This window comes from Zeus faber, assembly GCF_960531495.2.
Source record: "Zeus faber genome assembly, chromosome: 5".
NCBI classification, from domain to species: domain Eukaryota; kingdom Metazoa; phylum Chordata; class Actinopteri; order Zeiformes; family Zeidae; genus Zeus; species Zeus faber.
The window spans coordinates 3713157-3725080 of NC_137192.1; the positions used below are offsets into that span (position 1 = coordinate 3713157).

Consider the following 11924-nt stretch of genomic DNA (forward strand, 5'->3'; position numbering starts at 1 on the left):
TTTTTTGAGTAAAGGCTGGGCTAATGTTCTTAAATGTGCCACGTTTTTACGAGGTGTGTGTGTGTGTGTGTGTGTGTGTAAAGATGCAGATGCAGTAAATGTTAATGAGGTGATGGAAGTTGAAGATGTTATTTAAATACTGTAATATCGTCCATAAAGCTTGTCCTCTTATTTTCTCAATACATTAACCATTAACTTTGCACAATATGAATATATTTTATTCTTTATTTAAATACTCTGCATGATATTTTTGATTCAGAAACGGTGCGTTACAAAATGAGAAAATAAAAAAAATTAACAATGTTTCTCGAAATGTTTTTAAATAGCCTGTGTAGCAATTAGACAAACATCATATCACAGCAGTAGTGAGTATCTGCAACAAAGGGGGTGCTGCACGCCCTCTGCACCGCTAGCTCAGCCCTGATAAGGATAACTGCAAATGTACTGCTATGAAATGTTTGAAAAATTGTGTGAAAGTGCTTTGCTAACAATCTCACACTGAGAAGTGCTGTAAACAATGAAAACAAACAAAAAAACAAACACAGTATGCTCGGCTGTGTATGAAGCGCCATCTGGGGATAGGAGGCGGAAGATGCTGCACCTTCTCAGCCCTGGCAGCTGAAGTGGTCGTGGGCCTTTGCACGAATCTCAGCCAAGAGTGCCTGAAGTTTGGCATCCAGTCCTTGAAGCCGCCCTGACTTCTGCCCAACCTCCACCTGCAGTCGGCGCAGGGAGTCAGCTTTGTCTGCAAAAGGAGAACACCAGGATGCAGGGGAAGAAGCAAACGGGTCGTCAGAAACAACAAATTTAACCAATTAGAATTAACATTGCAATGCACTAACGGTGGGTTATCCACTGGTCAAGCCCTGTTTTATTCATATTTATGTTCCTAAATGTCATTAGATTTGTTGGGAAGTAATACGAAAGTACACAGGGCAGGGATGGTTATCTGTTTATTACCTGCAAGAGACTTCATCATGTCTCCTGTGTCTTTGGCCAGAGTGCCGGCATCCTGCTGCAGTTTCTGAAGCCTCTCTCCCGCTGTGCCAGCTCCATCTCCATGGCTGGCGTTGGCGTTGGCAGCACGCAGGTGTCCCAGCTGCTCCTCCAGGGACGTCAGGTCCTATGCATGGACAGATGCATACGTCACCCTAAAGCCCTATTGGTATATGTGTGTCCTATAGAGAGCTACAATATGGGTGCGGATGTGTTGTAGCTGTTACATTTTTTGGAGGCGTGCATATCGCTCCTGTACAATTTACAGGCTATAAAATGTAATTACTCGACCTTTTCTTACACTAAATTAGGCCGTGTTCATAAATCTGCAGATAAGTTTAACCCTCCCTAAAAATAGTAGACATCACTTGATTTCTGACTGTTAGAAAAGGATGCGTATGTTATTATAGATGTTATTATAATGTTAGATACTTATGTTATAGATACTTATAGATGGTTACTTTCAGCCATGAAAGTGGGGATAAAAGCAAACAAACTTTACTTCTATTTTGGCAAAGTATTTGTTGTAGCGATAAGCCTTATTACTACTACAAATATTGAGCCTAAATAGATGTAATAGAATAATGTGTGGATGACTGGGCTGAACCTTGGGGCTAATGAGAAATTAGTCCCAGTGAAAAAGTGTCATGTCAGTACAAATTCTCCCGGTCAGTTCTCTGCCGACCTCTGCAGTTCACTTTCAATACCCAGAAACACAATAACGACCCGAAGGTGGGGGTCACTTGATATGCATGTACATGTTGGATGGGGGGATATTTCTAGGACATATAACGTATATTGATATTTTACTGATATATATTTCATAGAAACTTGAGTTAAATAGGTTTTAAATATAGCATGTCTGTTTAATTCTTTTGGGGCTCCATCCTGCTCTAAAGATATAATAAAAGTAGCCCATTGGACTCTCGAATTCACATGAAACCCGATATTCCTAATATACAATGTGGAATATCCACACGTTTATCAGTAATGTTTTGAAAGTACAGAATTAAAGATTCCTATTTGTCTAGGTGTTAATTGTAATCCGTAAAATAATTGTCTCTCACCTTGGCAGCAGCTTTCGCCTCCGCCTTAGCGCCGGAAGCTTCTTCCTCTGCGTCATCGGCCAGCCGGCCTCCGGAGAGCAGCAGGTCTTTGAGACTGATCAGCTGGGGCTTCATCCCCCCGGCCAATGATGTCACTTCCCCTAAAGCCTTCTCCACTGGGGTCAGCTGTGCGTCGACCTGAAAAATGATGGGATAACGGGAGGGAAGAAAAATATGAGAAAGAGTGGAGGAAAAGGTATGAAGAATGACGGAATATGTCAAAACAGGGGCAGGCTGAGCCCAGTCCTTGTGTGGGAATTCCAGCATGTTGGCATAGAGGAAGGGTCCTTCTGCATTTCATCCGCGCCCTACCTTAGACAGGGTGTTATTCAAGTTGTCAATGGTGTACATGCTGTCTTGGAGCTTGTCCTCCAGGCTAGTGAGGGAGCTTTCAACTGCACCGAAGCCTAGCAGCAGCCCGTTCACGTCAGCCTTCACCCCCAGCGCGGTGTCCCTGCACACAAATGGCAAAAAATAAAGCTCTACAGTACGCCAGTGATACATTGTTTTTTCGTTTAGATGACAGAGAGGAGCTCAGGTGTTAATCTGTTTACATTTGTAGATTTTCATTTCATTTTTATTTTTATTTCATTTTTATCTCTTTCTTTTTTACTTGCACTGTTCTGTCAACTTCTGCTACCGTAAAGCCCCTGCCGTAATTTCCCACTGGGAAGCAATAAAGTTTTATCTTACTTGACGTTAGTGGACTCATAACCCAAAGCCCAGGTTAGCGGGTTGGTAATTAGATTACCTGGCCTCCCTGGCCTCCTGTAGCAGTCTACTGGCTGCGTCTAGCTGCGGCCCGGCCCTTTTCAAAACTTCGGCACTGTCAGGTAGACCGGCCGCCAGGATCTTCAGCTCCTCCAGCTTTCTTTTAAGACCTGCCAGGTTGAGGGGCAGTTTGGCATTCAGGATCCAGTCGCTCACCGCCTTGACGCGGGTGAGGTTTGAGGACGGGTCTGGGTAGAAAGGATGGGTAAACGTGGAAAGTGGGAACAGGATTGGTAAGTATGTTGTTTCTTGGGAGGGCGTAAACGGAGTAAACACATATAATATAATGTGACATAATATTATTATAACTAATGACCCAATTTGGTCTGTGAATCCAGTTTGATATGGCCTAGGATGAAAAATAGCAATCGTATCCTGGAAGCAATAATCTATCAGCATACGCTTCAATATGACATAAATTACTAAAATAGTGCAAAATGTGAATGACTCAGTGGACTCCAAATCATCATGTTGTAGAGATTGAGAATCACACCTATATTTTAACAAAGTAGGAAAACATGAAGTTAGACACATTGCGAAATCCTCTGTGTATATCCTTGTATGCATCCTTCCGTTTACAGTATCCATCCATCCTACAATTCCCTAAACTAGAATGGCTCTTACCCGAGAGAAAGTCCTTGACCTCTTTGACCACATCGCGAGTCTCCTTCAAATATCCTTCCAGGTCGTTTCTGACCTGCTTTATCTGGTTGGACAGCTTCTCCGTAGATGTTCTGACATTATCGGTTGTAGCATGCGCTTCCTGGACCTGAGCAAGTGAGTTATAACCATTTATACCACCAACTATGAATATTCAACTTCTGTTTTTGCAAAGCAATTACAGTACCCGAGCCCAATAAAGCTTTCAAGTCACCTAGATTAGAATCGCCCAAGCATTCCAGCGTCACCAATTAAATCGTACCTGGTCGGTAGCTGCTGCAATTTTCCCGTTGAGCTGGCCCAGTCTGTCCTTAACGTTCCTGGTGCTGTGCTCGGCATGATGCCCCAGAGGCTGGGGCCCCACGCAGCCGTCTCCTTGGTCACAGGATGGTGTGTTCCCCACCGGACACAGATCGTAGCCCTCACATTGCAGAGGGGTGCAAGGAGTGGTGCGAGTACTGCCGCACACCTGACAATTTGAAAACAAAAGAAAGGATACAGATGGATCATAAAGATAAAAGCAGTGAGCGACCTCTATGAGAAACATGTTATTTTCGCTTCAAATTGGGTGTTGCTTCAAAGACTTTGTAAGGCTGTGACTACTGTAAATCCTAGAGTGACAACTTTCCACTACCAGCTGTGGCTAGTAGTGGAGAGCTCTACATTAGATGTCCAACCTTAAAAATTGTGTGCTCCTAGCTACCTGCTTGGCCGCTGGAGTGAGATTGGGTCGGAAGGCCAAACTTGTGTTGAGTTTCTCCAGATCTCTGGTGTTAGCAGGCTGGACTTGGTTCTGAAGATCAATGGTGTCACCTCTGGTCGATGCCGACTGGTCCACCGTCTCACTGCTGGCCTCCATGCTCTTCGCCGCATCTGCCGACTCATCATAGGCGTTCTTGATCGCAGAAAAGGCTCCTAATTAAGATGGAAAAATATGCAGCCGTGGATCATTTTATGTTTAAATAAAGATGATTACCCAGGGAATGGGAGATGTCACAGGCGAATAACAAATCTCTGTTTTGGGGAAACAAGAGATAAGCTCCAAAAGGAAGCGATAGCTGTTGTTTATCCAGAAGAAATTGACATGGGTGTCTACTCTACCTCCCTCCACTCAACCTCTACTCTATTGTGCTCTACTCTACCTCTACACTACTTCCCTGTCCTCTACCTCTACCCAACCTCTACTCTACCTCTGTACCTCTACTCTACATCTACTCTTGCATGCTCTTCTCTACCTCTCTCTACTCTTGCTCACTCTACCTCTACTCTACCTCCCTCTACCTCCCCTACCTCTGCTCCACCTATACTCTACTCTACCTCAACTGTACGCTACCTCTCCTCTACCCCCCTCTTGTACCACTACTCTACCACTGATCTAACTCCCTCTACTCAACCTCCCACTACTCTACATTTATTTTACCTCTGCTTTACCTCCCCCTACCTCTGCTCCACCTTTAAGTCTTGTTCATAGACACCAAAGCCATGGTATCGTTTAGTGTTCACGGCATAAATGCTGTCATTACAGAGCTTGCGAAACAATCGTCCGAAGGAAGGTTGTACGAAGATGTCCGCAGGTACAATTTGTACGATCCATCCATGCAAGACCCCAAAAATAACCAGATGGCGTTTGAATTCATGGAAGGAGATGGTGCCTTGTCTGTCCAAAGATTTGGACTATTTGAATACCTCAGGACTTCTTTGTCATGTTTACACCAACAATTTGCACAAACTCATGACTATATAAAAAAAACCTGCACTGACTACAATAAATATACATACATTACAGACTTTCTATTTTAATGTTACTGCTCTTTTCTAGTTATTCATATCCTTCCCTCAGGACTCCTTTGTAATGTGTAAAGCCGTTCTTTCAGTGTTCCCTGGTGGTTTCTCCCATCTTTCAGGAGAATATCGCCACGGCATCTACACAGCACCGTGCAACTATATATGCTCTTATTCTCTGGTCGTGCACGGGCCATGGGCCGTACAGCCTTTACTCTACTCTACCTCTCTCTACCTCTTCTCTACCTACCTCTAACTCTGGTCTACCTCCCTCGACTCTACTTCTACTCTATGTCTACTTTGTCAGGAACTGATGAGGGAATCAATTATATTGGGTTGTATAAAGTTTCGTTCATTGCACTGCAGCTTGTAGTGTCATCTACCTGTGTTGTTGGCATTTATGGGGTTTCTCAGCTGGTCTGTTTTCAAGTTGTACGACAGATCCAGACTGTCGACCAGAGACTGTAGTTGCTTCAGTTGCGATTCCAGATTGGGCACCCGGTCCAGTGGTAAAAATCCATCGTTCAGTTGCTCTACCTGTTCCCTGGTGCACAGAAACAAACAGGAGTGAAGTTTCACACAGTCTGGGAAATGGACCTTCCCCCTAAAAACCTGGTCCTTTACCTTAGCATGTCGAATTGAGAGAGGACATTTTTAATTTGCCCCGCAGAGTTGGGAGGGAGCGGGAGGGAGTCTTTGATCTTGTTAAGCCTGGCCTCCAGTGCCCGGATGCGGGGGACCAGGCTTTCGGGTCCAACTGAGACCACGGGAGGAGAGGGGTGGCCTAGGGACAGTCTCTCTGCGCTCATACTAAGGTTGCGGATCTGTCCATCCAGGTTGAAGAAGCAGTAGGGGCAGACCTCACAGGTGGGGAAAGAGTCACAGTAGCCCCGGCTACAGGAGTCACAGCGGGCCCCTTTTACGCCCAGTCGGCAATGACAAGCCCCTGTTCTCTTGTCACAGCCCCCTGAAATGGTTCCACCTGAGGCACAGTTGCACGCTACACAACCGGACAAAATATAAATGAGGTAGCGGTTAGATCAGAGGCACAAGACAGTCAGACGGGCAAACAACATTGGTTTCTCATTAATAGAACTATCGAAAACCTTCTATGTGTCTGCAAAAAATTACATCTTAACAAGCCAGGAAATACCAAAAACTGGCAAACAAAATTAACAATAGATTTGTTTTGCTCTTGATAAAGATTAGCTGGTCTAGAATTGTATGTGTGAGATTATTTAGCTAGATTTGAGAAAATATGTCTTTAACTATCTTACTCAGAAAAAAATAGCAAATTTTATGGATTTGTTTAAGTCAAGTAACTTTTTTTGAAAAAAACAAAAAACAGCTGAGATTTAATCCTCTCTACAAACTACCATCCTACTGGCAGATATAAGAAGATTTTTTTCTATAATCTTTTTTTTTTTCATCTTTTTTGACTTTCTTTGGCGTGATGTTTTTGGTAGTGTTGGCGACTTACGTTGACAGCCAACGAGAGGGTCTCCATACGTGTTATCTGGGCACTCAGAGCAGGTAAGACCTCCGAAGCCTTGTCTGCACTGACACTGACCTATCCACTGAAAATACAGTGCAGCACACATCAGCACAAAAACAAACATATTTTAATAGAAAGTATGTGGTAAGAGTGCCATTCAAATTCATTTATCATATGCTAGAGATATCTAAAGAGAAATCAAGCTCAGGCTTAAGGATCAGATTCTGCCGGCCAATCACTATTGTACAAGAAATTTGACTATGCATTGTCGCTAAGGGGTAAAGAAATGTACTTAGGTTCTGACCTGAATGTTGGCCAACAACTGACTGACTTTTTCATCCTTTCTGTATATCAGGGAGAGTTATCTTCTTGTACTATCTATTGAAATATTTTTATGACACTTCTCATCGTTCAGGAAGGGGTCAGGGTGTGGTGGGTCCTACCTGATCACAGGTATCACCGATGGAATTGGTGGGGTCACAGCTGCAGGGCACACATCCCGTCGCTCCCAGTGGCTTCCAGCGGCCCTTGGAGCAGCGGTCACAGGTCAGGCCATGGAAGTGGGCGTTACAGGGGCACTGACCGGTCAGTGGGTCACATTCACTCGAGCGTGAGCCATCGGGAGAGCACAAACATTCTGGAAGCAATAGGGAACAGATAGTAAATTTATATTCACCACATTGATACTCACCGATACACACCTGCATTCATAAAACCTATTTTAATCTCAACGCTACATTAACAGGGTATTAGCCTAAATACCTCTCAGTATTAAACACGCTCGACATGCAGTGCTTGAATACATTTGCCCATTTTAAAGGAGCAACTCTTTTGGAGCAACTGTTGAATTTCTTGAACAGAGAGTGTAAAAGTGTTACATGTCACGTACTGGTGCAGCCCAAGGGGTTGGAGGCACTCAAGCTATAGTGACCCCTCCTACAGCGGTCACAGCGCGGCCCCTCCACGTTGGCTTTACACTTGCAGGATCCCATGGTGTCATCGCACTGGCCACCGTTCACTGTCCCCTCCACGCTGCAAATACAGCCTGGTGAGAGGGACGAGAACAATGAAATCAATTTGTTATCAAAGTTCCCATCTCACAATACAACACAATTGAAACCTTAACAAGCCAGAAAATCATACATTAGCATTTTCTCCCTTTTTGGATAAATTGACTGAGGTAGAATTGTGTCTATGTCTTGTGGCGAAAGCCGAAAGAAGAAGAAGAAATAGAAGAAGAAGAAGAAGAAGAAGAAAAAGAAGAAGAATTGTGTCTATGACATTATTCGGGTAGCTTTTAGAAAATATGTCTTTAACGTTGAAAAAATTGATAATCCAAAGGATCTCTATGATCAAATTAAGTGACTTTAAAAAACACCCTGACTCACACACACCCATGACTATAACCCATAAAATAAAAATGTATATGGTTTTGCAATGCCTTGTTGTGTGCACCTTAAAATTTATAACCTACGAGTGTTGTGCATGCAAGTGTTGATAAGCAAATCACCACGTACGTGTGCAAGCGTCGGGGCTGTCCATGGTGCTCCGGGGATTGGGCTGGTAACCTGGGGCACATTGGTCACACTTTGGCCCTGTGGTGTGGTGCATGCAGCGCTCACACACTCCTCCACTCCTCTGTCCGCTGGCTTCGAACACAGCCTGGTCAAAATGGCAGCGCAGGGCATGGTTGTTGCAGTCGCAACCTAAGGTGAGAGGAGAATGGTTAGTATACAACTGAGACATTCACAAGATCACCCAGTCATCTCTCAACCGCATACAGTATCTCGTGTGGAATTGATACACTGGATGGCCCAGTGCAGATGACCCCAAATGCACTTCAAAACGTGGTGAAGATTTAGTATTGTAAATATTTAAAAATTGCAGCACAGTATAACTCGTATGTATGATGTTGAATGGTGGATTTGAGGCTTCTTGGATGGTGGTGGATTCTTACGTTGACATGTATGAGGGTTGCCTTCCTCTGCGGGTTTCCAAGGCAGGTCATTGTACAGGTCAGCACAGTGTTCACAGTTCACGCCAGCTGTATTGTGTTGGCACTTACACTGTGCGCTTACCTAAAAGGATGGAGGCAGAACACATACAAACAATATACACATCATGCCTGTGAAGACTGCTTGCCAGCAAGGCCCGCCGTGCAAAAACAGCCCTAACTGAGTGTTAATGTGAGGAAATGTTTAAAGGTGGGTTTCAGCACTGCCCAGGGCAAATAGAGGTTGAAAAAACTTCTGGAAATCATGTTCTTATAACTTCACAATAGCTCAATCCCTGCTCAAGATTGTAGGAAACTGAGAAACTATATGTTCAGGATCCACCTGGAAACCTTTACACATTGTTTCATCCCAGGCGTCAACCCCTGCCCGCTTTCCAACTCTCCCTGTGTCTGTTTGTCTGGTTAAAAAACACCATCTAACTCTGTGACTCTGCTTATGAAGATGTTTTATTGAATGTCTTCAAATGATGTAGATGGATTCTACTGCGACTGAAAAATGTACTTATCCTAAGTTGCTTTGGTTAAAAGCACCTGCTTCAGTAATAAAATGTAAGTGCACCTGTATGCTGTTGTCCAGGCTGTTGGAGGAGCTATCCGACAGACACCGGTCGGCGTGTCCGTGGCACATGCAGCTGCCCATCACCTTCATCTCCTTCAGGGCATAGAAGTGGCTGAGGGCGCGACCTGGCAGCCGGGGCACCTCCCCCAGGTCGGTCAGCCTCACCCGCAGCCCTGTCAACCCCGAAACATCTGTTGGATGAGAAAGCCATGATTAGCTAAGCCACAGCCGGGGTCAGAGCCTGTTAATGGCTCTGGGATGTGCTGATCAATAGCGTATTGGTTTGAAAGCAGTACAACAAAACCAGAGATGTTCTCACTTTCAATCTTCTGGCTTTCAGGGGCAGGAACATAGGTGTACTGGCGCAGTGGACTGAACTGGATCTGGAGCAAGAAAATAAAAACGTGGAAAGGGGAAAGGAGGTAAGCAGTGCAACAGACGAGAGGTATGAAAGACGTGTGAAGCGGGGTATGAAATGTATGACGTATTAAAGATGAGACCCTTTCTGCAATACGGTTTATGACCACATGCTATGTATCCACTGCAAGCTCAAACACAGTGAACATTTAAGGGTCAGATTGACAGATAAAATGAATGAAAAAGTAAAAGAAAGAAAAAAGAAAAAGTAAAAGAAAGATAAAGTAAATGATTGATGGGACTACAGGCAGAGTAAACCTCCGTACAATCTGGTCTCGGTAAGGGTTGGGCCCAACAGGGGCCAAGGTGTAGCAGTAGGTCTGGTCCATGGTAAGAGGTGTTGCCATGGGAACCCCAGGAAACGCTGCCCGGCAGTCTGAGGCCAAGTAGAGGGCAGGCTTCCATGTTTGGCCTTTGTCCAAGGTTCTCTCTATCACCAGAGAATCGGGACGGGGACCCTGCAGAGACAAAAGTCAATTAAATGTAAATTGCAAGGTAGTTAGTTTATCAAAGTTGAGGTCCCAAAGGGGCCTCGTAAGCACCACACCGTTAACATAGTTTGACAAAAAAATCCTAACAGCTGAAGAAGGAAAAGAAAAAAACTTCTCTCTGCTGAATCTCCATTTCAGCAGAGCTCTATTTATCTCCAACCTGAGACTGTACTTATAATGCTGAGAGTCATTTCCAGAGAGAGGAAGTAGTGCTGAAACATGTACCTTGAAGTCCAGGATCAGGTTGTCCAGCTGGAAAAGATCCTGGAGGTCCAACTGAAGAGTGACTGGATTTACATCTATAAGTCAAAGGACCAGAATCACATTTAGATAAGCAACCCAAAAAAATAAACAGACAGACAGACAGACAGACAGACAGACAGATAGACAGATAGACAGATAGACAGATAGACAGATAGATAGATAGATAGATAGATAGATAGATAGATAGGCTTACCTTTCTTGGACTGCCACCACCTGTTTGGCCTTGCAGTAGACAGAACATTCTGGACAGTATGAGCCAAACCACTAGATGGGTTCCTTGAGTCACAAGGACAACATTTCATCCTCCACTGGGCGAGACAGGAAGAACATTTTCAATTAGAGAAAGACAGCCAAAATTAGCCATAACCATCCACCTCCTAATTTATGTGTGAGGGATCCTATAGGCTGACAGTTAAGCCATAGGCTGAGAGAATGAGAGAGGGAGAGAGAGAGAGAGCATTCCATATACTTTTGAAGTGTACACATTTGAATTCATTACATCTCAGATGGATGTCTGGTTGACTCTGTGTGTTGTTTTTTCCCAACGTCTGCCTCTGTTACATAAGAAAAATGGAAATGTACTCATTGTGTATTCAGGCACGCACAACGTCGGCCAGCCTTCCGGGCAAGTAAAGTGAAGGTCAGGTCACCAAAAGTCAGGAAAAGCCCAGCCAAAAAAGCTAGCGCATCTGGGCTAGATGCTATGGAGGTTGCCCCCCCTCTCTGGCACAGAGGGCATGGCCACGTTCCCTGTAGGGAAAAGGTCCCTCTGGATTGCTATTTGTTGCAACAGATGATCCTCCCTGGGTCAAAATAAAAAGCCCCTTTCTCTTACTCAAACTGTTGACCCTCCGTTGTTGTCAAATTTCACTATCTCAATCACTTCTTTAACCGTCAGCTCTTCATTTGTTTTATATCACACTCCATTCTGGTTTTAACAAGTCAAGTTTATTTACAGCCAGTGTGAAGAACCAGGAAGCAGCGGCATGTTAAAATGCTTCGTTCTTGCAAGTGCCAGGAGGGAGAACTACATAGCTGCACACAGGGTAAACAGGTGTGAGCTTCAAATAGATGCATATATACAAAGGTATATTCATGCAGGCCTTTATTACAGTTACTGTTTAACAGGGGTTTTGCAGGCCCACATCTAGAGATTAAAATAATAATTAAAGAAAGGGAATAAAGCTGGCTTCACACCGAATTGAAAATGCATCCGATAGTCGGATCCTCCCTCGAGTGGCCATCAAAAGAATGTTGCCTGTTTTTCGCACAAAATATATTTTCCATGAGAGTTAAAAAAAACCTTTAAATAATGTTTGCAAAGTGCGAAAAAAATAAATAAAAAGCACACAATTCACTTTTATATAGT

At 44.1% G+C, this 11924-nt stretch overlaps 1 protein-coding gene across 1 annotated transcript in view; it reads right to left on the minus strand.

Annotated features, from left to right (window-relative positions):
* Nucleotides 1-221: 221 nt before the first annotated feature.
* Nucleotides 222-11924, minus strand: part of lamb3 (laminin subunit beta 3) — a 16580-nt gene continuing 4877 nt past the window's right edge. The window contains exons 4-23 of the mRNA XM_080000004.1: nt 10749-10863; nt 10517-10590; nt 10067-10258; nt 9703-9766; nt 9384-9574; nt 8768-8888; nt 8328-8516; nt 7700-7855; nt 7254-7447; nt 6796-6892; nt 5940-6315; nt 5699-5859; nt 4237-4448; nt 3796-4002; nt 3498-3642; nt 2854-3061; nt 2415-2556; nt 2064-2240; nt 961-1123; nt 222-745 (exon numbers count right to left, since the gene is read on the minus strand). Coding sequence (XP_079856130.1) covers nt 606-745; nt 961-1123; nt 2064-2240; nt 2415-2556; nt 2854-3061; nt 3498-3642; nt 3796-4002; nt 4237-4448; nt 5699-5859; nt 5940-6315; nt 6796-6892; nt 7254-7447; nt 7700-7855; nt 8328-8516; nt 8768-8888; nt 9384-9574; nt 9703-9766; nt 10067-10258; nt 10517-10590; nt 10749-10863 — 3324 coding nt within the window. The 3' untranslated portion in view covers nt 222-605. The remainder of the gene's footprint in view (nt 746-960; nt 1124-2063; nt 2241-2414; nt 2557-2853; nt 3062-3497; nt 3643-3795; nt 4003-4236; nt 4449-5698; nt 5860-5939; nt 6316-6795; nt 6893-7253; nt 7448-7699; nt 7856-8327; nt 8517-8767; nt 8889-9383; nt 9575-9702; nt 9767-10066; nt 10259-10516; nt 10591-10748; nt 10864-11924) is intronic.